Here is a 25,459-nt window from a genome sequence, read left to right as displayed (position 1 = left end):
AAAGGCCTATGTAATTTACCAAAATGGCCATAATACAAAGCAATCTTCTGTAATGTGAACTGCCTTGTCCGACTCCAAGCATACTGTACATGTCAGATACATATTAAGTAATTTTCTTCAAATGCAACCTTGACAGGGGTTTGGAATTGCCAACCTGCAAGTAATTATAATACTAGTGTTAAGTGCTTTGATATTAAAAATGATGGGTTTAAAACCATTAACTTTCTTAAGATAACAGAAAATGTACAACCGTTTCCACATGTGGATACTTTGGAAAACTATGTGTTTATTGATAACACAAACTTAAAACATTATATGCTTTCTCTTGTACAGATCAGTGAATGCTCATACTTTCATGCGATTTGTAGAAAGCAAACACCAAAGATATCTAAAAGTATGCACTTTAACATGTTTAATGCAGCATAAATAATAGTAATAATAATTATTATTATTTAATTTGAGCAAAATGGAGGGTACTTAAAATATTAGAATGTATTATGGGTACAGCATTTTGTATAGCACTGTGTTCTTACTCTTTAGTTCAAATATACATTATTCTTTGAATTTTCAGATAGTTGGTAGGCATAATTAGTTCATTTGATGGCACTCTTGAAATGGCAAAGAAATGAGAATGAAACAAAGTAATGGTGGTGAATGTCAGCATGGTGCATTTTACAATTCTCAAGTAGCATAAACATTTAACAAATGAAAGCCTGTTAATTCATACCATTAAAAGTATGCAATTCTGTCTCAGCTGCTACATTATAGCTCTTCTGTTTTGTGTGTGTACATCTAAAGATATTTCAGTGACCCATCATAACCCATTCTCAAATAATTGATAGTTTAGAGTAATCATAAAGCCTTCTTTATAAAGAGTTTGTAAATTAAATATGCAAAGCCATTTACAGATATTACAGGAAGCATAGTTATAGAAGATTCAGTGATTGTGTTATGAGATACTAAATGTGACTGTAGTGGGCTAAGGGACATAACTGGTAATCAGAAGGTTGCTGGTTCGAGCCCCACAGCCACCACCATTTTGTCCTTGAGCAAGGCACTTAACTCCAGGTTGCTCTGGGGGAATTGTCCCTGTAATAAGTGCACTATAAGTCGCTTTGGATAAAAGCATCTGCCAAAATGCATAAATGTAAAATGAAAATTTAGAAAAGTACTGTGGTATCCAAATGGTTTGTTGTGGTCAAAATCCCATGTGCTTTAATCAGTCAGTCCATGAGCACACAGTCATTGAGGCGTGAACTGTGAAAAGTGAAATGTTTCATGACAGAGCTTTCATCCAGACCTCTGATGACTCTTTGTTGTTTTTTCTGAATTGTCCCAATGGACCATTCTTACCTTGCAGTCTGCTGGTTGCATCTTACCAACCCTCATAAACACATAAATCTACACACTGTTCACTTCAAATGTCTTGCATGGCATGTTCTCTGTCATGTCACGCACATTCATACTCTTTCATTCTCTTTGAAAAAAAAAAAGAATATAAAATCAACACACACACACACACAAACTCTATCTAGCTTTTAATGTGGTGTTATGTCCTTAATTTCATGTTTGTATAAAAGATAGCGTACTCTCAGATAGAATCTGAATTTTGGACTATTGAATCAGTCAATTACATTTAATTAAAATCAAATTACAAATGAAAATAACATAAGCAGAAGTGATTGATCTAAGAGGGAAAACATTACAAATATTGATACAAAACTTCATCTGAGCACTAGAACAGTACAACTCTAGAGCAAAATTATGAATCTATTGTTTTACTTCTAAGGCCTATAATGACCATACAATTAAATGTAGGCCATTCCCCCAACAGAATGCAAATAATAATGTGTTCCCATGAAAAAAGAGAGTCATAGAGTATAAAAGGAAATATGCAGACTGCACTACGTGTGTTGGGCTGATACAGAGAAAGACCTCCTATATAAACTACCAGTCAGAAGTTTTGAAACACTCACTCATTCTTTATTATAATTTTTTTTCTTCACATTTTAAAATAATAGTAAAGTCATCAAAACTATGGAATAACATAAATGGAACTATGGGTATTATATATAATTCATAATATTTATATAATAAATATATATATTTATATAATAAAATCCAAAATAAATAAAAACTGTGTTATATTTTAGCATTTTTTGCCTAGAATTTGCAGACATGTACTCTTGACATTTAATCAACCAACATCTTGAGGTATCACCCTGTGATGTTTTTAAACAGTATTGAAGGAGTTCCCATCTATGCTGGGCAATTATTGGCAGCTGTTTTTATTATTTGGTCCAAGTCATACATTTAAAATTTTTTTTTTTTTTTTTTATAACATTTTAGTTTTATGATGAATTAAATTAATATGGAGGGACAATTATATTTTTGTCTACAAAACTCAGTTCAAACATTGAAGTCTATGCCTTCAGATCAAAATATGTTTAAGATCATAAGAAACATTTCAGGCAAGTATTCAAAACATTTGACCGGTAATGTACCTTGTGCCTTAAAGGAACTAGTGGTTAGCGTGATTAGCTCATGATAAACTTGTTTTTGTTCAGCAGCTTTAGACTTGCAGTTTGACTGTATACTGACAAAACCTTATAATTGACTTACTGACCAAAGTAAGTCAGTAAGTTTTAGTCTTTTAGAATGCTACAAAAAAAATTACAAATGTGCTGAATTACATTACACTGATCATGATAATGAGTGAATCTTACGGGTTTGCTTATGTAATGCAACTTACAGTACATACATTACAACATAAAACATGGGTTATTATTAGTTCATGTTTACCCAAAGCAACAGCAGATCAGTTAAAGAGACGGTCCCTGTAGAGCAGTGGTCCACAAACTGCTGGGTTGGGACCCCAAAATGGGTTGCAGGCCTGTTCTGATAGGACAGAAGGGAAAAAAACAAAACAAAGTTTAATGCAAATAATACAATGCAAAAAAACATATTATTGTGCATATAGGATAGCAAAAATAACTAGGTTTATTAACTTTTTAAAGGGAGGAGAAATGCTTTGTTGTTTATGTCAAAGGCAATGTGTCCAATCAAACTCAATGGTATTTTGCAGCAAATTCAGCTGTTACTTGGTAAATGACTATTACTAGTACAGGATTTAGCCCAATATTTGTTCAATGTGTCAAGCTGGTAAATCACACTTCTGCTCTTGTTTATACATTTACAAAATGCCATACAAAACTTCATGCCATAAGTGAGTTAATTTAACTTATTTTAATAAATTCTACCTACAAATATGATGTACATGTTGCTTAAATTTACTTAGTAAAAATATTTAATTCACCACAAAAAAAAATGTTCAGTGTTGGTGTCCTATGTAAAATTTGGGTACTAAGTTAAACCAGTTGAGAGCCACTTGTCACGAACCCCGCTCCCTCGCTCCGCCCCCTTCAGCTCGTACGCTCTTTTTCCTCCCTCGGGCTTCCACGCCCGTTTTGCTCGTTCGAGATTGCACACTCGTTTTGCTATTACGAGCTCCCATGCTCATTAGCAGGTCTCCCTCCTCGCTCGCTTCCCGCTCCCAATCCCCAGAACATTATGACCACCTGCACTCACGTCATCTGCACTCCTGCACATTAGTTTCACCTGCACTCGTCTCATCACCTTTCATTGTTTACACCTGGACCTTCCCCTATAAATACCACAGCACATCCGTTTCACGGGTGTTGGTTATTGTATTTAGATTCCCGTGTCTTTGCCCCCCGCTAGTCTCGTCTAGTTTTGACCCCCCTGTGATTCGTTACCCCTTAGCTTGCCAGCTCTCTTGTTCCCCTAGCTCCCCTGTTTAGTCCTTCCCGCTACTCACTTTGATTCCCCGGCTTTTGACCCTACGCTTCCCTCGACGACGATTCTCCCTCTGGTTTTGCCCTTTGTACTTTTGCCTGCTTTGCTTTTATTTAATAAAGCAGTTTTTTCCCGAAATTGTGACTTTCTCAACTTGTGTTCGCTACACCACTGCTGCAACTACTCTGCACCCTTGACATCAACCATTAAACATAAACTTTAGGGTATATACCTCCACCTCAAACAGGCAGTGATGAATTGTCACACACAGCCATGTTGAATTTCAAAAGCTCAGTGGTCAAACCAAACAAACCGACTGTCGTTTTCTTTCCTGCTGTTTGTTGCAGTGGCTTATTATCTTTGACATGTTCCAGTGCCTAGATTTAAAATCGGTGGTACCATTCCTGTGTTTGACAACTGTCACACATCACAGAGCTTCACTTTAGAAATGCAAATAGGTGACCCTCCACCTTAGTCCTACATCTCCCTCTTCTTCTTCTCTCTAGCAACAATTACAATCAATTCTTTAACATCACAACATTCTGAAGAACAACTTATAAATTGTATGCATCCCCTGCTGGTCTCTTGGCGGCCAAGTTGACTTCACTGAAGCGTTTCTTTGATCCTGCACCGCTTTGATTCACATTTCTCTCACCCTTTTAGCTAATCATATCATTGGAATTTTGCTCTTTGTTCCTGACAGGTCTCGTCTTAGCTTGGTTTCTCTGCAGACACGCAGCCCTTCCCAGAGGGGGAGAACTGCTCCACAGCCCAGACAAAATCGAGTGCTGCTCAAAGATTTTATCCTCATCCTTTGAATCGACTCTCTTTTCCCCTTCATTCTCTACATTGACATCTCGGGGCTGGCGTTCCATCCCTCTCGGCGGCACAATTGGTATGACATGGTTGGTGTTGTCAGTGTCATTCATCGTTTCATAAACGCTGAGCACAAGACTCATTAATCTCTATTACAATGATCAGATTTCTAAAATTAGGGGTTCGACACTGGAATATGGTGAATTGCTGATGGAATTTGATCCGTAAGTGCTTGTTTAACTGAACACCGCTGTCCTGTAGGCCTGTTTACAGTTGCGAACGGTTACGAATTAAAGGGGTTTGCATTATTCGGAGACTGATTTGTAATGTAGGGTAGTTTGCAGACGTTTAATTTTAATAAAAAGGAAAATAATTAGACATATTTGTATGCAAAAAGAGAATAATTGTGTTTGACAACTGGAAAGGCCATAGGCTCCATTGAAAATCACATTTCACAAGTGTTACTTTTAGCATGCAAGTCTTCACATGCATCTGCTTTTGTGGACAATTAAATGAATATTCTGGGTTCAGTACAAGTTAAGCTCAATCAACAGTATTTGTGAAATAATGTTGATTATCACAAAAATGGATTTCGACTTGTCCTTCCTTTTCTTAAAAACAAAAGCAAATATCTGGGTTCCAGTGAGGTACTTACAATGGAAGTGAATGGAGCCAATCATTGAATACTCACTGTTTCAAAACTATAACCATAAGACATAAACAATATGCGTATTAATATGATTTTAGTGTCATAAAATCGCTTACCTATTTTGTGCAACGTTATAGCCAATTTTACAAATTTGTTACCATGATGACGTATTGCTGTTGACACTAAAACCATAAAATCACCATAAAAACAACGCTTTAAACAACTTTACAGCTCACATAATAAGCAACATTTAACATAAGAATCAATGAAGTGCTTTTATAAAATTGCCTCACCTTTCCACCTTTAAAACCTCAAAAAATTGTCTCCTTTCACTTTCATTGCCTTATTGTAACCTACATTTTGCTTCTTTTTTTTTTAAGAAAAGGAGGGACAACACTAAATATTTTTTTTGTGGTAATCAATATTATGCCACAAATGCTTTCGATTGAGCTTAACTTGTATTGAACCTGGAATATTCCTTTAATATCCAACAATGGATACATCCAATGCAGTGTTACATAACATATACCTTATTGCACACACAGTTTCTGTTCTAAAAAGTCTTCTAATGGCTGGAACGTACAGATTAATATCAAGCAACTTGTGAGGTTGTGCTAATGAGATAAGAAGTGTGACTCATAGAAAATATATAGTCTATCAAAAGATCTTAATCACTCTTTTAAACAGCTACATGCAGTTGAAAGAGGTGCTGAGGTTACAGAAAATTATGTTATCATAAGCACTTTTTAAAAAACATTTAATAAACAAAATTTGTATTCTTGTATTCAGGTTTTCCTTTTGAACTTCATCCTTCAAAATGTTGTGGCTGATTCCAAGTATTGTGCTCAACAGTCTGTGGTTAGATTTTCTGAGAATTAAAAAAATTAAATAAACCCATCAGTGAATTCTATACAGTGGGAAAATATGAAATAATCATGATAATCTTGAAAGGTTTCACTGTGGTAAAAAGATCATTAGTGAATATTGTGAAGTTATGATTTAGCCTACCTTTTTTTCCACTCTCCAGATACAAATTAGTCTGTATATGATTAACTGAGAAATGAAATAAATATATTTCATCAGAATAAATTAGATGAACATATTGTCAAAAGCCAGATGTTTAAATCTTTCAAAAAAAAAAGTGATTTTACGATAAAGCACTGTTACTAAATAATATATATTATTTATATACCCCTATTTTATATAACCCATTCTACTAATTAATACAACTTTCAAAAGGGTTATTTAAAAGTAAACTAGCCTGTTTATTCATTTTTTCTATATTAGACAAACCCTGTTATGTTGAATACTGCTGCTGGTTTGTTAAGGGTTCTTGAGTTCACAGCATGCTGTACACTGTGACATTAAAAAAATTGTTCAACCAAAAATGAAAATTCTCACATTATTTATTCACCCTCATGCATCCCAGATGTGTGACTTTCTTTCTTCTGCAGAACACAAATCAACGATTTTTAGAAGAACATCTCAGCTCTGTCGGCCCATGCAATGCAATTGAATGGTGGCCAGCGCTTTGAAGCCACAAAAAGAACATAAAGGCAGAATTAAAGTAATCAATTATTAATGCAATTATCTAATCAGCCAATCGAGTGGCAGCAGTGTAATGCATAAAATCATGCAGATATGGGTCAGCAACCACCAATGTGGTCTTCTGCTGTTGTAGCACATCCGCCTCAAGGTTCAACATTTTGTGCATTCTGAGATACCATTCTGCTTTAATATACTACAGTTGTCCAGAGTGGTTGTCTGTGTTAATGTAGCCTTTCTGTCAGCTCGAACCAGTCTGGGTTTTTCCTTTGACCTCCCTCATCAAAAGGAATTTTCTGTCCACAGAACTACTGCTCACTAGTCATTTTTTGGCACCATTCTGAGAAAACTTTTGAGACTGTTGTGTGTTATCCCAGGAGATCAGCAGTTACAGAAATACTCAAACATCCCCTCTGGCACCAACCATCATTCAAAGGTCCAAATCACTGAGATTGCATATTTGCCCATTCTTATATTTGATGTGAAAATTAACTCAAGCTCCTGACCCATATATGCATGATTTTATACATTACACTGCTGCCACATGATTGGCTGATTAGATTATCGCATGAATAAGTAGGTGTACAGGTGTTCATAATAAAGTGGCCGGTGACTGTATATGTCATTTTTCAAGAAAGTCAAACACATCTGGGATGGCATGAGGGTGACTAAATGATGAGAGAACTTTTATTTTTGGATGAACAATCCCTTTAATAAATTACACTGTTTTTTTTTTTGGTCTATTATTACTGTTTGCTGTTTCTTTTGTCATCACTGTTAGTTATTTGCTGTGTGGAAATGTTAAGAGCTCATCCTTTAAATAATAATGTATTTGTTGATTGTCACCATTTTGGAGGTTAATGTGATGTGTTGATGGTCTATGTGCATCTTTGTTGCAAGATATACTCTTCAATAGACACAACAAATCTTACAAGATCTCATTTAACATTGCACATGATAAAGAATAAAGATAAAGAGTTTTCTGTGTTGTTAATCTAAAATAATTGGCAAACAAGAGAACAGTGGTCAGTATATTATTCTGCCTTTTTAAAAACTTTTCTTCACCGTTTATTTTTATATAATTATTTGTTTTTAATTTTGCATAGCAAAGCTTAATATTTTAGTTGTGTGAGGTACTTTTATCAAAAGTAAAAAAATAAAAATAATAAAAAATATATTTTGCATCACGTTGCCATTGAAAGTTTACTCAACTTTTGAGAACTCTGACCCCAAGATAACTGACACAAATTATAATGCCATATCTTGCAGATTTTTATCACGATCCACACTTAAGTCCACACTTAAGGTTTGTTAATAGTTCTTTGCAGCACCTTTTAGATTGGAACCCCTTCTTATCAATAACTATTTTCACTATAAGGGTTCTTGAGTTGATCATATGTTTATTTGTAGATTCACTGTAAAACGTTGTGATGCTACATTATAGGGTCTTCAGATAAGAACATTAGTGCTAGGTAACATTTGATAACAAATGTGAAGGTCTGAAGATTTTCCAAAGAACCCTGGAACTTAAAAAAAGAAAGAAGTTTCTTATATGTAACCCCCTTTATGGAATCTATAGAGTGTAAGCAAACTTTTCAAATGACAACCCTGGTCCTTGATCAGTCCAAAGCCACACAATGAAATCATCAGCAATTATTTCTAACAAATTTATTGGAGTTCCAAGAAAAAAATACAAATTTAGAGAGGAAGAGTGCACAAATAAAATGAGAGTCTAAAGCCCTCCCCCTCACGATAATGAATCATTCTAAGAATAAGAAGTGATGGTGAGACAAGGGGAAGGAAATTAGTGTTTAGTGGCACAGGTACTATAAATTGTGACACATTTCCTCAATGCTGTGAGAGCTCTTCATTGATAAGTGACCGAGACAGGTGCTGATATGAGCAACTGGCGTCAGTGTCTCCAATTTGTCCTTCTTCTGTTCTTTACCCCTAAGTCCATGGCTGAGTATGTCGAAGAAGGTAAGAGATTTCACTTTTACCCCTCTGTCTTAATAAACAGTGTCTTATTTAAATAACTATATCTGTTGTTTAAAATAACTTCTGAATTAATTGAGAGTACAATTCATTGTTATTGTCATGTGACAGATTATGTTGTGATTTCAGCCACTTTGATTAGAGATATCGATACATGTATTACTCCGGTTGAAAAATCACACAGATAAATCGATTACATCTCAGAAGTGCATTCTATATACAATTATACAGATAGAGCTCTTAGGAAAGCACCTGAAAATTAGTACTGTATGTGTAACTGTAGCCAGCTGGTAGGTAGCTGTGCAGTGTGTAAACCTCACTCCCCTGGCCTCAAGAGGCACACTAGCAACTGACACTAAAGACTGTAGCCTTTAGCCTCCTTGTTAGCGCTCCTGCCTCCCATGCCAGAGACATCAGTTTAAATCCTGCTCGAAGCAGGTAGAGCAGGACCTTTTACAGTGGTGCCGTGACCCGGAATGGAGTGAGATTTAGGGGAATGAGAGTTACGGTAGCCAGCTAGTAGGTAGCTTTACTGAGTGTAAACCTCACTCCCCTGGCCTCAAGAGGCGCACTAGTGACTGACACTATAAGCTGTAGCCTTTAGTCTCCTCGTTAGAGCGCCTGCCTCCCATGCCATGATGCTGGTTCGAATCCCACTCAGAGCGAGTCTAGGAAAGGTTACATATGTACAACAGTAACCTCAAGTTACCTGAATTATGACTAACACTTACATAATGATTAAGATCTTCTTATGTGTTCCAATGAAGAAAGAAAGTCATACAGGTTTGGAACAACATTAGGGTGAACTATTTTTTAGTGAACTATCCTTTTAAGGCAACAAACACTAATGTCATAATCTGTTCTTTTCATGATTTAGACCTGTACAAGATTGACATGGACAAGATTGATATGAAGATCAGTAATACATCACATGTTATCAGTGTAACATGGAAGCCACCAAATAATAAGAGCGATCCCAGGTGTTATACAAGCGAAGTACAGTGCAAAAGCCAATGTGTCAAAGACTGGGAGGTACTTCACCACTGGACACCCACAGACACTTACACAATAAGGAACAATACTTTCTAGTATACCAATACTTTCAAACTGCTCTAAGGCTAACTGTGAGCAGGACGTAGAAGCAATTAAGATTGTGTTTGTTTGATGTGATGTGACTGAAAAAAATATAGTTGCACATCTAATTATACATCTAGTTATATAAATATTATTTCTGAAAACACCTACATTCATTGTGCTCTGGATGCTGGTTTTTAGCAAATTTGCTCATGTCCCTACAAGGAGTCTTTATTAGCTTAAAGGAATATTCTGAGTTCAATACAAGTTACAGTAAGTTAAATCAACAGTATTTATAGCATATTGTTGATTACCCAAATTTGACTAATCCATCCTTTTCTTTAAAGAAATGGCAACAAAGTTGTTAAATTGGCTATAACTTTACACAGAAAAGTTAATCACACTAAAATCATGTTAACCTGCATATTGTTTATGTTTTGTGGCTAAAGTTTTGAAACAGTGAGTATTTTAATGTTTATAGATTGGCCCAATTCACTTCCATTGTAAGCGCCTCACTGGAACCCAGAATTTTGCTATTTTTGTTTTTAAAGAAAATGAGAGTTATGTAAAATAAATGTTTGTGGTAATTGATATTATGCCACAAATGCTGTCGATTGATCTTAACTTGCATTGAACCCGGAATATTCATTTAACCAGCAAACCTCCCTTGGTCAACCAGTTTCATTTGAAAGCTAATGTAAGTTGATCATCATTTATTTTATATTATTTTTTGCTGGTGAACAACATGGAAAATAGGTCCACTAGCAAGACCAGTAGCAAACAAGCATAAAACCACTTAAATTTCCATGCTGGTCTAAGTTGTTTTTTAGGGATTATATTTGATTTACTGCTTATTTCCTCAAATCTCAGGCAACTGACTGAACTGTTCAAAGCAAAGTTAGAAAATATAAACAAAGATATCTTTGTGTTTGTACTTTTGCAGAGAGGTCTGAAGTATAAACTTGAACACAAAAACGAGGAGTATGGTTTAAACATGTCTACTCTCAGTATGAAGAAGAATTACGATTTCAGAATAAGAATGATGCTGAGTTGCATAGGAGGGGAATGGAGCAATTGGACACAAGTGCAACACTGGGGAAATAATACAGGTAAAATCTCTTGGTCTTTGGAAAACATGCATGTGTTTAAGTTAATGACATACATGGCAAAAGCTGTAAAAGCAATGTATTGGCCATATATATATATATATATATATATATATATATATATATATATATATATATATATATACACACACACACACACACACACACACACACACACACACACACACATATATAGTCAGCCCTGTGATGGCCAAATGCAATGTTAATGGTTCAAGAGTAAATTTTGATTATATTTAGTTATAATAAGGGATGATAGTTTTGTTTTTTATTTCTTTTTGAACTTTTTATTTTGTGAAATAACAAGCAGTTAGAATGCAAGTAAATATTTTGTTCACAGATGCTTGTATGGAAGAATCATCTTCCTACATATGGATTTATGTTTTGATACCTGTGCTGCCAATGACCGGCTTACTTCTAATGTATCTGTTCACACAAGAGAGGTGAGTATAACCAATGCTTAGGTTATTATAATACTCTCCTTGCACTGTTTTTCTAAGACATCTAAATGATGATGCCATTTTTGTCTTAAAAGCATTAGAAGACTGATTCTTCCTGTGGTACCAGATCCCAAACACTTAAAAAATAAAATAATAGACATTGACCAGTCTCAGGTAAGGCTAATGTTGTCCATCATATCAGTTGAAGAATGATATACATCTGAAATCATTTTGCCCGTCACTTCCATTCAAAGTGGTGGAGCAACCTTACACAGTGCAGTGAGGAGTGCACAACAACAGATATTGAGATTATCAACAAAAGTGAAAGAGATGGGGATGACCAGACTCTGGTAATTCAGTCCATGGGTATCAGCCCCGCCCCGAGCAACAAGACAACATGTACAGCATCTACTCCTCTGAAACCCCCTGCTTGAACTCACAGAAGGTATTGGGGTATATCACCCTTTGAGAGTTATTTCTGTTATCAAGTCATTGAAATCATACTGACGAGCCGCTTTTAAAGACATCATTAAATCAGAATTGAAGTTTGTTGCTTTTAGTCCATGTCTAGCTTTGAAGCCATTTTTAAGCAGCCAAGTCTAAAAAGTTGACAAAATTACTTTTAGCTCATAAACCCATGTACTATATACAGTCTTATATAGTCTTTCTATTCTGGTAAAATGGATACAAAGTATAGTGTGTTTCAATCTGTAAAAATCCTCTTAATTTCTTTCCATAGTGAAACTGATTGTAAATTATTATTTAAAAAAAAAAACAGACCTTGACCTAAGAGATTGTTAATCAAATGTATATGCTTCTGTTAAAGCCATCAGGTCGAGTCATTTATACATTATTAGTGAAAATCCCGACAAAAAAACTATACTACCCATGCTCATGAGGGGAAAGCTTCACCAATCAGAAAATTGCAGCAAACAAACCAGCAAGAGCCCTGCAGCAACCGTCCACTTCCATGATGCACATTAAATGACACAATCAAGTGTCATTTAATGTGCCAACACAATTTCTTATAAATTTGTGTCAATAAAATAAAAAATATATTGTTTTTATATACATATTTTAATATTTCCATTGTTTTTTTTTTTTTTTTTTTTTAACGTCATTCTCAATGCATCATGGGATTGTAGTTCATTACCTCATTAAAAATGTTAAGTACTGCACTTTTGTCTTTTTGTCCGATTTAAAAAAATTATTAAACAGATAAAATCTTTTTTGGAAGAATTTTGTGAAATCCCAAGAAAAAAGAAAAAGAAAAAAGAATGTGAAAAATACTTACGGAATTAAGAAAGTGAAAAAAGTGTGTAGGACTCTATTGATTATTCATTTTGCATTATGCAGATTTTTGGCCAATCAAATTCTGGCAAGACTGTGAATATCCGTCCATTTGCAACAGACTTTATAGAAAATCGTGTTTCATTGCTGTTATGTAACTAAAGCCATATGGCTTATTATTATTTTTATTTTTTTAAAGGGACTTCAATATGATCTGCCCAACCTTTCTGTTTCAATAGGAAATGTATCAATACAGGACAGAAAACTGCCCTCATCAAATAATTTCATGGGGTCATTAAGACTGGTGTAGCATTTTACAACCTTCATTGGTTTATCTTCTAAAGTAAAAGGGACTGTGGAAAGTGTGCTGGCTGGAGATTGGAAACAAAACATCTCGTCTTAAGTTTGCGATCAAACTTCTGCTTAAATCAACCGGCACCGATTTAAAGACACAGAAAATCCTCTGACCATTTTTGCTTCTAATAAATTATGTGTGCAGTACAATAGTTGTACAATGGAGGGCACTCTGACTATCCTGAAATGTTAAAGAAGAGTTGAAAAATATCAAAGCCAGCAAGGAACACCCTCCTCACAGCATCGCATCCCTCTCTTAAGGGAGGATATACGTTAATTTGAAGACTGATTTAAAAGATTAATGTGAAACTGCATAATAGATGTGGAGTTCCAGTGTGATGGCATAACAAAGCCAGGGCAGCTGCCATGCACTTCGATCTGTTGTAACTGATGAACAGGAAAGGAGAATATTATGAGCAAATAATCATTCAGAGATAGAACAAGGATATCAAAAGTGAATAGCACACAGGTGGATAAATGAAGACAAAAACATATGCTCAGTCTCAATTGTACCTGTTGCAGAAAATATTTCATATTTAGTTGCTATTCCAAAAGTCTGAGACCATGTTGAAATGTTTTTCCCCCCTTCATTTAAACCTGTATATAAGCTGTATATGATTTTGAAAAGTTATGATGTCACATGAAAAAAAAGAGAGAAAAAAAAATGGTGTCACTAATAATATGAAAGCAAATCATATTAACCTTGTAAATGTCTTCATACAAAAGGTCTGATTTACTTGCTTCCATTGAAACAGTTCCGTTGAAGATTCTCTTTGGAACATTCTAAAATCATGCTGGGATTACATAGATCATCAGGTTTCATACTAACTTTTGGAGTCCATGCCAGCTCGGGCACATGCATTAAAGCAAAAGAGGCTAAAACTAAATAGGGCTACTAAGAGATTTTGAAATAAATGTACATTTTTCAATTCCACTTTTCATACAAATTCTTATACTAATAATGCAGTTTGATCAATGAAAACATTATATTACATTAGAAAAAAAATGCAAAATACATTTGCATTTTTACTAGTGGTCTCAGACTTTTGCACCCCAATCATGCTTTTTCATGTAAGACATGTATTTCTTTGTATATAAAGAATTCAGCAAAGTAGCCCAGAAGAAAGCACTGGAAGATCTGTGGCCAGTGGATTCTGTCTCTCTTGTAATGCATGAACAACATGATTTATAACTTTTTGTTATATTTAGATGTTGCCAAGGCAAAGAAAAAATATCCTTTGTATGTTTTTTTAGCACTTGTAATAATCTTTAAAACTTAAAGTTCTTCTGAAAAAAAAATATATATATATATATATATATTTATTTTACTTTAAGAAACCTTCTATCTTTGTATCCACCAATGGTTTCATGTTGCTTACTCTCTCTGACAAACTCATGGCCTGTGTGAGGATGTGTTGAGGCCTTGATGGAGAGACCGTAGAAATAAAAAAAGAAAAAAATTTGATCAACAGAAAAGATAAAAAAAGTGCCAGCTTTACTCAAACTGATAAATAATATCAGATAAAGTGCTTTCACTATATGTAATTTTCCATTTTTCGAATATTTGCATATTACTCCTTAGCATCTAAGCATTATACAGAGAGTCCATTTTCCAAGAAGAGGATGTTGTGTTTGTATTTCTGAGATGAGAACTGCATATTTGGAGTTAGTAGCAGTAGTCACTGTTATATCAGAGTTCACAGCTGAAGTCTTCATACCTCCTTCAGCTTACATAAGAGAAGCAACAAACAGCTTGCAATTAATAAATTAAGTATGTTAAATATAGCTTACAGTCATGTTTCTGAAGCGCTATTTAATACTAATCAACACTCCAACAATGACATTATTACACTTTACACTTTTAATTATACATTGTGCTTTCTGTCTGGCAAACGGGAATGAATCGGGTTCCCTGGTGGATTGTTCTCCGAAACATTAAGCAATAACGTGTGGGTATACTGTATCTGTGATGGTTTTTGCTCTTAACAACTAGGAAACACACACACACACACACACACACACACACACACACACACACACACACACACACACACACACACACACACACACACACACAAGAGATCTGCCTTGCTGGACTAAAATGTTTTATTTATTGTAATGTTTTAGTGGGGGACGACCCAGATCATGCATTCATTATCATAAAGGCCTCAAGACATTCTACACAAAGAGTGAGATGAGTAGTATGCGTTATACAGCACCGAAAGAATGCGCAGGTGGAAGAGTGACTTCTGTGGAAGCTTGATCGCAACTAGCTGTGGCGACATGACAGAAGATGACAGTGTCAAAGAGCTGCTATCTCTAGCACATAAACTGTCCCTGAAGCAGACTCTTAAGGGAGATGTGAAACACTACACATCTCTTTTTTCCCCCCATTCAGCCACGTTTTCACTCTCATCAACATGTTTTTAATATGCTACGTTGAGTGTGTCAGAGCCCCCAGGCAATAACTGGTGGATGACAAATGTTACTGCAAGCAAACCCACTGGAGGCTGACCATATTGTACTGTACCTGTGTTGGGCTTCTTCATACTCATTTTTGTCAAAAGTTCAAATGCAGGAGTGCCTCTTTTGTCACCTAGCCTAGGATGTGTGTGTGGTGTTGCACAGAAGTTGAAGATTCTCGCAAAAACTCGATAATATAACTGTAGAGGCCCTCTTTTCTATTCAATTATTTAGAGTTGGAATATGGAAACAAATACCTTCTTATGGTATTTTTTGCTATCTAAATTTACATATGCTCTGAACACAGATATCAAATTGAAAATCCTTTGGACCAGTATGCACAGAAGTGCTGACAAATGCCTACTTGGTAAATATATTTCTGCTTGTTGCAGGCTAATATATTTTCTCCTTTCTTCCCTCCTTATCTCCTGCCTAGCATTTCCAGAGAAGGAAGTATACAAAATTACTCTGCCCTGTTGCCATTAAATTGTATTAAAGCTTCAAGAAGTGATCATTTCCACACCTTTTACAGGTATATCATAACACCTACGCACTTTTGCACTTGATAACATGTCACTGCCAAGCAGTGGGGCAATGCTTCTAATTATGTTGAACTCAAATAAATACATTATTTGCTTTCCACCGGGTGAGGGTGACAGGTTTGCCAACAGCCTGACAAATGGAAGAATCGATTGTAAATGCAACGTGTGTACATAACATACAGCCGTGGAAAGAGAGCCTCAGACAGTGTGAGAGCTTGACAGACCTTTTTTTTACCCTCCTGTGTTAACAGTCTTACCGCTCCACTCAAAATAAAGCTCTGTTTGAGTATATGGTCTGTGTTGCAATCAGCCTGATTGTGCCAGTCTGATCTGGTATTCATTAGTGTTTATTAGTTGTGACCTCACCTGCAAGTTGAGCCTGTCACTATTAAGCCCGTTTCTGCATCTCTGCCACTTGCTAAGACTCTCCTATGTGGTTACTGAAGAAGAAGCCAGACAGACAAATTACACAAAAAGATTTCAGAGTATGAAGCAACATGTCATTGGGTTGGTGTATCGATTAACAATTGTTTGTGAAAACCAAAAAAAAAAGAGATTGCCAGCTTGGCAGTAACTTTCCAAAGAAACCCTTGTGTCTGTGCAAGGATAGATTTGATTATTATTTTTTGCCACTAGCATAAAGGAGAAGGTGGTCTCAGCAGAGAATGAGGAGGATGCATGGCCTTGGGGGTGGAGCCAGCAAAGAGTTGATGTTGTATTCAGTTACATCCAAAAGTCAACCTGAAACTTTTCTGTTGTTCCTTATGGATGGATGAATGGCATACATTCATTAAATGGTGCTTTGTTCCAAAACCTAGTGAGCTGCCTACATAGGCAGTATTTTAAGGCATCATAGGAACGTTTCTGATGCGAAAGCTATTCCAAAAGGTGTGCTGCAAAATTATGCTGCCCTCTTAAGTGCATGTCCACACTAATCTTTCATTCGAAAATACATTGATTTTGATATGTTTACACATCTCATTAAAATGGCATTTCCCCTCCACCAAAACTTTCGAAAACGCTCTCTATTACTGCATACTTTGGAAAACTATGGCGTTAGGAAAGTTTTCAAACATAAAGGGATTAATGTGGACGTGGTCTAATACAGTTTTTCTCTACTATTTGATTCCAAAACCCCATTGTCCAAGACAATTATTGTTATAAATTATTATAACATGTGACAATGGAGCATGACTGCAAATGTGATATTGCTTTATACAACAGTTCAACAAACAAGTAAATAAATAAGAAAAAACTAAGGACTGTCCCAAAAAACCCTCTTGGGTTTGGAACTACTTTCTAACTTTCTAATGCCAAGTATCTGGATCTGATGTGCTAGTTCGTAAGATGTGCCTAAGCATCTGTTTCCAATTTAAAATGTCACTTTAGAACTAGTAACGATGGCTTGAGCTGTTTCTAACAAGTTATTGGACGTGTGTGTGTGTGTGTGTGTGTATGTGTGAGTGAGAGAGAGAGCAATTGAGCGTGATTACATGTGTGTTTCTACTCACAAGCAGAGATGAACAGTATTGCTGAAGCTGTTATTTCAGCTCTATTTCTCATCTGTTGTGTGGAAGAAATCTGCTCTGAGCGATCGTCAAATGATGCTGCCTATTGCATGTGCTATTGGAATTATCCAATGAGTATTTCACTCATGTTCAAATGTTTTATTGTCAGAGAGAAAACATGGAGGACGCCAGTTTCATTCTTGTATATGTCTTGGGAAACTCTTATTTTGACACCGACAAAGAATCAGTACCCTGCTCCACTGAGTTGAAACTGTTAATTTAACTCTATTTCTCAGCTATAATGTAGCAGTAATCCTAACGATCATGGAGTGAGAGACAATGGCGGATGACTTCAGTGAAACCAACACAGCCTCTTTCAACATCAACTCATAACTTGCTCATTCCACATCCAAGATGGCCTTTGCCGCCACCTGCTGGTTGAAATCTTAAATGTCACAGGGATCAATGAAAATCCCCACATATAGCTGCTCTTACACATCTGCACTGCTCTTAACACTTTAGTATAAAACACCACAAACACAACCGGAAAGATACAAACAGTGCAGCTTTTGAGGAATGAAACTGTTTTATAATATATTATAGCTTATTAACTTATTTTGAAAAATTCTACATGGATTTGAGGTCCTTTTGGAATTTTGCTGATGTTGAGAACCACTGGTCTAGTATACCTTCTTTTGGCATAATTCTGAGGCAGCATCACATGTATCATTTGCTGATGCCAGAATGCATTCTGAAAAACTTAAAAAAAGGTATGAAACACATAGGGGTGGCGTATAAAGGGGGACTCTGGCGGCTCACTAAAGGGGGTGCACCCGTCCAATCGTGACGTTAGCTTAGCAACATGCTAATGGAAAACTCTATTTACACCAATTGAGTGCTATTTGCATGGAGTTCATGCCTATGTAGACCATTCCGTATAAGACTCTCGTGGGATTCCCTTTGAGTTGGCCTTGGAAGGCAGCTGTCTATCTAGGCAATTGGCAGCAAGGCAGCTTACTAGGTTTTCAAACAGTATGTTTATGTTATATAAAAATTATGCTTTTTATGTGTTGGAAAAAGATCACAGATTTGTGTACTGCACAGAATATGTGGGAGTAAAGTCTTTGTAATGTAAAGTACAAAAATAAAGTTGTTGTCCCATCAACTCATTTAGGGACCTTCTAGAAATAGATTCATAAATAGGGTGCTGAGGTACATCAAGCTGACTAATTAGGTGTAACATGACTAATTGTATGTACACTAGTAATAAGATCTTTATCACTTGGCGCTTCACTAGGGGAGGCAATTTGTGAAAACTGATTTGCCAATATCAAATGCTGCCAACGTCAACATGGTCCTGCTCACTATGGGAGAGAAACCCTTCATATAAACCTACTCATAAGACACACAGAGAGATATGGACACATACAAACACACACCGGCCTTCTACCGAGAATATCTGTCTGCTCCAGAGGTGTCATATTATGCCAGTACAGCTGCTGTGAGATGTTTTTTCCATTATTATTAAGTATTCACATTTACAAACTAGCCCTGTTCACAGATGAAGTCTTACCTTATAAATTATAGATGCTGAAACAATCTCTAAAACATGTTCATTAAAGACAACGCTTTCTTTTAAAAAAGGGTACCCGCTCATAAATATTTCTTAAAAGCAAATTTCCACGCACACACACACACACACACACACAAAGAAAAGACTCCTTCCTCGACATCTTGAACATGTGAGAGGCATCGCATCATCCTTCATTTGCAGACATGCAGAGGACACACGCATAGACACACACACAGAGACAGGGGTGCGATTGCGTTGTCTGCACCAGTGATGCCTCTCTCTTGGAAAAGCTGAGCTCACGTACGCTTGCCTGCTCTGGAAGTGATGTTTGTGTGGATGACACATATGATGCTTTAATCTCAGGCTCAGCTTGTTGAGCATCAAATTGAAATATCCTGAACAGATGTAAAAACACATGTGAGCCTCAATGCACAAGCTGTGCCGAGCTTTGTTTCATCTGCTGATGATGGGAGCCTTAAGGAGATCTTTTTAAAATTTCATCACTATTCAAAAGGATAATTAATACGTACCCCCAGGCTTTGATTATGCTCCTCTTACTGTGTACGGCTGGTGTGGAGATAATGAGACACTCATCAGTTGCAGCCAGAGCTCCCCAACAAACGCACACAGTTTGCATAAGAAACTGGCGATTCTGAAAGGTGCACCCAGCCCCACGTTAATTGCATTCAAAACGTTTAGGCGATGTGATGCACCTTTTTTTCTGTGTTGAATCGTGATGTACATGGGCCATTTCCCTGTCATTTGTGGCCCAAATGAGAGAAAGGATTTGGGGACTCTGGGCAATGACCAGGAAGGGGCTTTCACAATGACAGGTGTTTGGGGAGACTATAATGAGAGTTGTCAAGTAGAATGCAGCTTGGTGGCCATTTTTTTCTACCAGTTTTCCCAGGGAAAAAAGCATAACCTTTGACCCAGACATTCTCCTGACACTGAGTTGTAGGCAATTACCTGGCAGCTCTGGTCTACAATGCTGCAACTTGTCCCGGGCTAGGATCTATGAAGTAGGTTGCACCTGCAGTATGGGAGCCCTTGGTGGCATGGTGTGAAACCTTTACATGTGCAAAATGTAATGACACCACGGCACCCAAGTCATTGGATAAGGAAGTAATGGACTGATTTTGAAATTTCAGAGACAGCTATGTTTTCTATAGCATTCCAATAACCTTGCCTACCATCCTGGTCATTGCTGGTGACAAGAGACAGAATTGAAAATTCTATTTCAAAATGTATACAAAATACAGTATATTAAATAAATAAAAAAGGAATTACATATTTGCTGTTAGATAATCAGGTCAACCAGACCTTCCTTATAATTTGTAATCAGTCAAATATTTCTCTGTTAGCAAATATGTCATTGAGCATCTTCAAATAATGCCTTAAAAAAATTTCAGTTCAAAATGACCTTTATTTACTTTAAACAAGTCATCAAACACACCTCTACAAGTGATAAAACATATGTGCGTTGGCAAGGAAACTCGCATATGCGCAAATTTGCACTTAAACTGGACCTGAGTGATACAACCGACCCTGAAAACCACAATCATTTCAACTTTAAAGTTTGTTCGAGTCTTTTATGGCAATAATGAAAACATGGACTGATACAGGAAATATATTACAGGTAAAATTGAAATTCATAATTGTTTTTCAGTTGTCTCCATGGAATGATTATACTGTAAATTTAATACATTAATAGGTTTCTGATTTAATGCTGTCAGACTTTGGATCTGTACATTTCAATTTATCATCCTAATTTTGTGTTCAGTTTTAAAGGGTGTTATCCAGAAAACAGTAGTGAATGTTTTTCTCTTTTTCAGTATTGTTGCTTTATTAATATTCCCTACAATTGTATATGTACGAATCATATGCAATCTAAAGGACTGTGGTTATTTATATAATAATTATTATATTAGTAGATACCATGTGCCCCCTTTGTTTTTCATTTATATTTTTAAAGCATTATAAAGTGAATCTGGACTTTATGTGCATCAAATAATCATGTTTTGTGCATGCACTCTTTATATGTACAGCAAGGTTTAACCATGGATTTAACAAATAAAAAATATTTGTCCTGCATAGTGAGATTTTTTTGTCCTATATATATATATATATATATATATATATATATATATATATATATATTAGATGAAATCATGTTTAATGATCCTAAAACAAATACAAATAATTTAATTCACAAATTACACTGCCTTCGTTTACATTTCTAATGTACAACAATTTATAGCTTTTTTCCCTGCATGTGAATGCAGCAAGAAATATTGGAAGATGTTATCAGCAACCACTAATCTAGAATCATTTTTACGTGTCACTTATCGTTAAGGTGTGGATTTGGCTTTGGGAAACTGTCCAGCAGTAAAGGTGTTATGATATATATGGCTAAATGTTATATACCAGTTAGCTGGTCAATTAAGTGAGATAATTCTGCAATGAAATTCTCTATGTGAGAGCGTAATTCTTTACTAATTAAATGATCAAAAAACAGAGGCATGAAAGCAGAATACTCTGCCTACAAATTAGGACACACTGATCTGCAAGATCATACAGGTTTATTGGTTTTGTGTGTGTGTAATCTGGGTTTCAAGGCAAAATGCTTTGCCAATATACAGTTTTATTAAACTAGCATATTCAATTGAGGGTGCTCAAACTTTTGCAACCCTGCAGAACTGGGCCTGCATTTAGCTGGCAGTTGCACTAACATGATGGTAAAACAACAAGATACATTTCTTATCTATTAATTTATTATCGAATAGAAGTGTAGCCTACTAGCTCACTTTTTGCTGCACTACCATATACACTCACCTAAAGGATTATTAGGAACACCTGTTCAATTTCTCATTAATGCAATTATCTAATCAACCAATCACATGGCAGTTGCTTCAATGCATTTAGGGGTGTGGTCCTGGTCAAGACAATCTCCTGAACTCCAAACTGAATGTCAGAATGGGAAAGAAAGGTGATTTAAGCAATTTTGAGCGTGGCATGGTTGTTGGTGCCAGACGGGCCAGTCTGAGTATTTCACAATCTGCTCAGTTACTGGGATTTTCACGCACAACCATTTCTAGGGTTTACAAAGAATGGTGTGAAAAGGAAAAACATCCAGTATGCGGCAGTCCTGTGGGCTGAAAATGCCTTGTTGATGCTAGAGGTCAGAGGAGAATGGGCCGACTGATTCAAGCTGATAGAAGAGCAACTTTGCCTGAAATAACCACTCCTTACAACCGAGGTATGCAGCAAAGCATTTGTGAAGCCACAACACGCACAACCTTGAGGCGGATGGGCTACAACAGCAGAAGACCCCACCGGGTACCACTCATCTCCACTACAAATAGGAAAAAGAGGCTACAATTTGCAAGAGCTCACCAAAATTGGACAGTTGAAAACTGGAAAAATGTTGCCTAGTCTGATAAATCTCGATTTCTGTTGAGACATTCAGATGGTAGAGTCAGAATTTGGCGTAAACAGAATGAGAACATGGATCCATCATGCCTTGTTACCACTGTGCAGGCTGGTGGTGGTGGTGTAATGGTGTGGGGGATGTTTTCTTGGCACACTTTAGGCCCCTTAGTGCCATTTGGGCATCGTTTAAATGCCACGGCCTACCTGAGCATTGTTTCTGACCATGTCCATCCCTTTATGGCCACCATGTACCCATCCTCTGATGGCTACTTCCAGCACGATAATGCACCATGTCACAAAGCTCGAATCATTTCAAATTGGTTTCTTGAACATGACAATGAGTTCACTGTACTAAAATGGCCCCCACAGTCACCAGATCTCAACCCAATAGAGCATCTTTGGGATGTGGTGGAACGGGAGCTTCGTGCCCTGGATGTGCATCCCACAAATCTCCATCAACTGCAAGATGCTATCCTATCAATATGGGCCAACATTTCTAAAGAATGCTTTCAGCACCTTGTTGAATCAATGCCACGTAGAATTAAGGCCGTTCTGAAGGCTGAAAGGGGGTCAAACACAGTATTAGTATGGTGTTCCTAATAATCCTTTAGGTGAGTGTATATATATATATATATATATATATATATATATATATATATATATATATATATATATATTTTTAAATCAACAGTCTCAGCATGCCATCCAAACCTGCTGTCCAGACACCTCTGTTCTATACAGTATGTATGTATACAAGACGCACGCACGCATGCATGCATGCATGCACGCACACGCACACATACACATACACACACACCCTGCTGTTAGCTCTGCCTCCTGCTGTGCTGCCGTACAAGGGCTGGCTGTGTGCTGAGCTAGTCATGCAGCGTTCATCCTCTCACTGGGAAGAGGCTGGTATAGACAAAGCCCTGCCTGTAGGTACGATGTACGCCACATCAAGGTGCTCCAGAGTTTTCCTGTTGTGACAACTACTGGAGCAGCATACTCATCAGCCTGAGGACACATTTGCTGGTCCACCTCTGGGCCTGACACAACACCAGTGACAGGGTGACAATGAGTTAGTACTGGCTGGGATCTGGGGACACCTGCTGTAGCCCAGAGTAAACTGCATGGAGATGTGTGTGTATTCATATTTTAAAGTCCCCATGAAATGACTTGACACAGATTTCTTTCTGGTGTTGACATATTTCCAACTAAAAGAAGTCGGGACAAGACATATCCAAGGGCTTGTTCTTACACAGAATATGCACATATATTTATATATAATATTTTGGTCTCTTTATAACATCATTTTAAGTATTTAAATTTAATTAAATACTTCACATTATGCTTAATTCGTAATATGTACATTATTTAACCTGTTGATTCGCACCCCCTTTTTGAGCACAAACCACAAAAATGACATAACTGAACTTAAATGGTTGTATTTACTGAACCCTTTGGAGTATGGACACAGTTGTAGTATCTTTTGAAAGAAGACACTGTGGGCTTTATTTCCCAAGTTTCAGAATTAATATATATTGTTATTTTTTAATGTTAGAGAAGATGACATTTATAGTAATTGAAATAATTTGTGCTTAACATGTTTATATAATCTAAAAAATAATAATAAAATTACCAAGACAACCCTTTGGAGACAGGCTTGTTTTGTTTACGAGACTCTACTATATAAGATAATATACAGTTTTACAACATGAATGCTGATCAGATTGCATAGTTTGTTTAAGAACGATGACAATAGGGTAATTCTTTTAGGTGAGATCGAATGTAAACAATGGAGAATATATAAATATTTCTCAGATTTATCACTTTTATGGACAATAAGTGCTATTGGATGTTTTTCAATGAACGCTTGACATGGACAATTGACCCAAGTGTGGCGAACTGGATTCATCTGGTGATCCTGTTTTCATAACAAAGGTATGAAGTCCCGTTTTAAAATTGCATGTTTTCATTTGTACTCCTGGCACAAATAACTAAATTTCTGTTTCTGGAGCATTGCTATCGTGAAACAGAGATTGGATATCAATGTTGAACCCTTAGACCTTTGAAAAGATGTATAATTTGTTAACATTTATTACATTTATAGACAATAAATTATATATTAAATGTAAGCAGAGTGACATGGAGTGCGGGGGGATTGCGTATCAACAGGTTAAACATTATTCAAATGATTTTGATGGAAATTTGTCATGCAACTGAAATGCATAAATTGTCAAATTAAATTCAAAGAATATTTCAGTTTTTTTTTTTTAACATTTAAACATCTCAACTGTATGAAAAATTTCCATCAAACTGAAGTAATCTTTAATTGGTGTATACACTCACCTAAAGGATTATTAGGAACACCTGTTCAATTTCTCATTAATGCAATTATCTAATCAACCAATCACATGGCAGTTGCTTCAATGCATTTAGGGGTGTGGTCCTGGTCAGGACAATCTCCTGAACTCCAAACTGAATGTCAGAATGGGAAAGAAAGGTGATTTAAGCAATTTTGAGCGTGGCATGGTTGTTGGTGCCAGACGGGCCGGTCTGAGTATTTCACAATCTGCTCAGTTACTGGGATTTTCACGCACAACCATTTCTAGGGTTTACAAAGAATGGTGTGAAAAGGGAAAAACATCCAGTATGCGGCAGTCCTGTGGGCTGAAAATGCCTTGTTGATGCTAGAGGTCAGAGGAGAATGGGCCGACTGATTCAAGCTGATAGAAGAGCAACTTTGCCTGAAATAACCACTCGTTACAACCGAGGTATGCAGCAAAGCATTTGTGAAGCCACAACACGCACAACCTTGAGGCGGATGGGCTACAACAG

General features: G+C 36.4%; 1 protein-coding gene across 1 annotated transcript; it reads left to right on the top strand.

The window, feature by feature from the left end:
* Positions 1-8,707: 8,707 nt before the first annotated feature.
* Positions 8,708-11,893, top strand: LOC127654613 (cytokine receptor common subunit gamma-like). The gene is made up of 6 exons (XM_052141841.1): positions 8,708-8,806; positions 9,699-9,853; positions 10,839-11,004; positions 11,360-11,462; positions 11,555-11,633; positions 11,714-11,893. Exons 1-6 carry the CDS (start codon positions 8,725-8,727, stop codon positions 11,891-11,893), a joined length of 765 nt encoding a protein of 254 aa, XP_051997801.1. The 5' UTR covers positions 8,708-8,724.
* Positions 11,894-25,459: the final 13,566 nt, after the last annotated feature.

The sequence above is a fragment of the Xyrauchen texanus genome, chromosome 14 (genome assembly GCF_025860055.1).
Source record: "Xyrauchen texanus isolate HMW12.3.18 chromosome 14, RBS_HiC_50CHRs, whole genome shotgun sequence".
Classification (NCBI taxonomy): domain Eukaryota; kingdom Metazoa; phylum Chordata; class Actinopteri; order Cypriniformes; family Catostomidae; genus Xyrauchen; species Xyrauchen texanus.
Note: the sequence above shows the minus strand (reverse complement) of the source record. Positions and strands in the feature narration are given on the sequence as shown.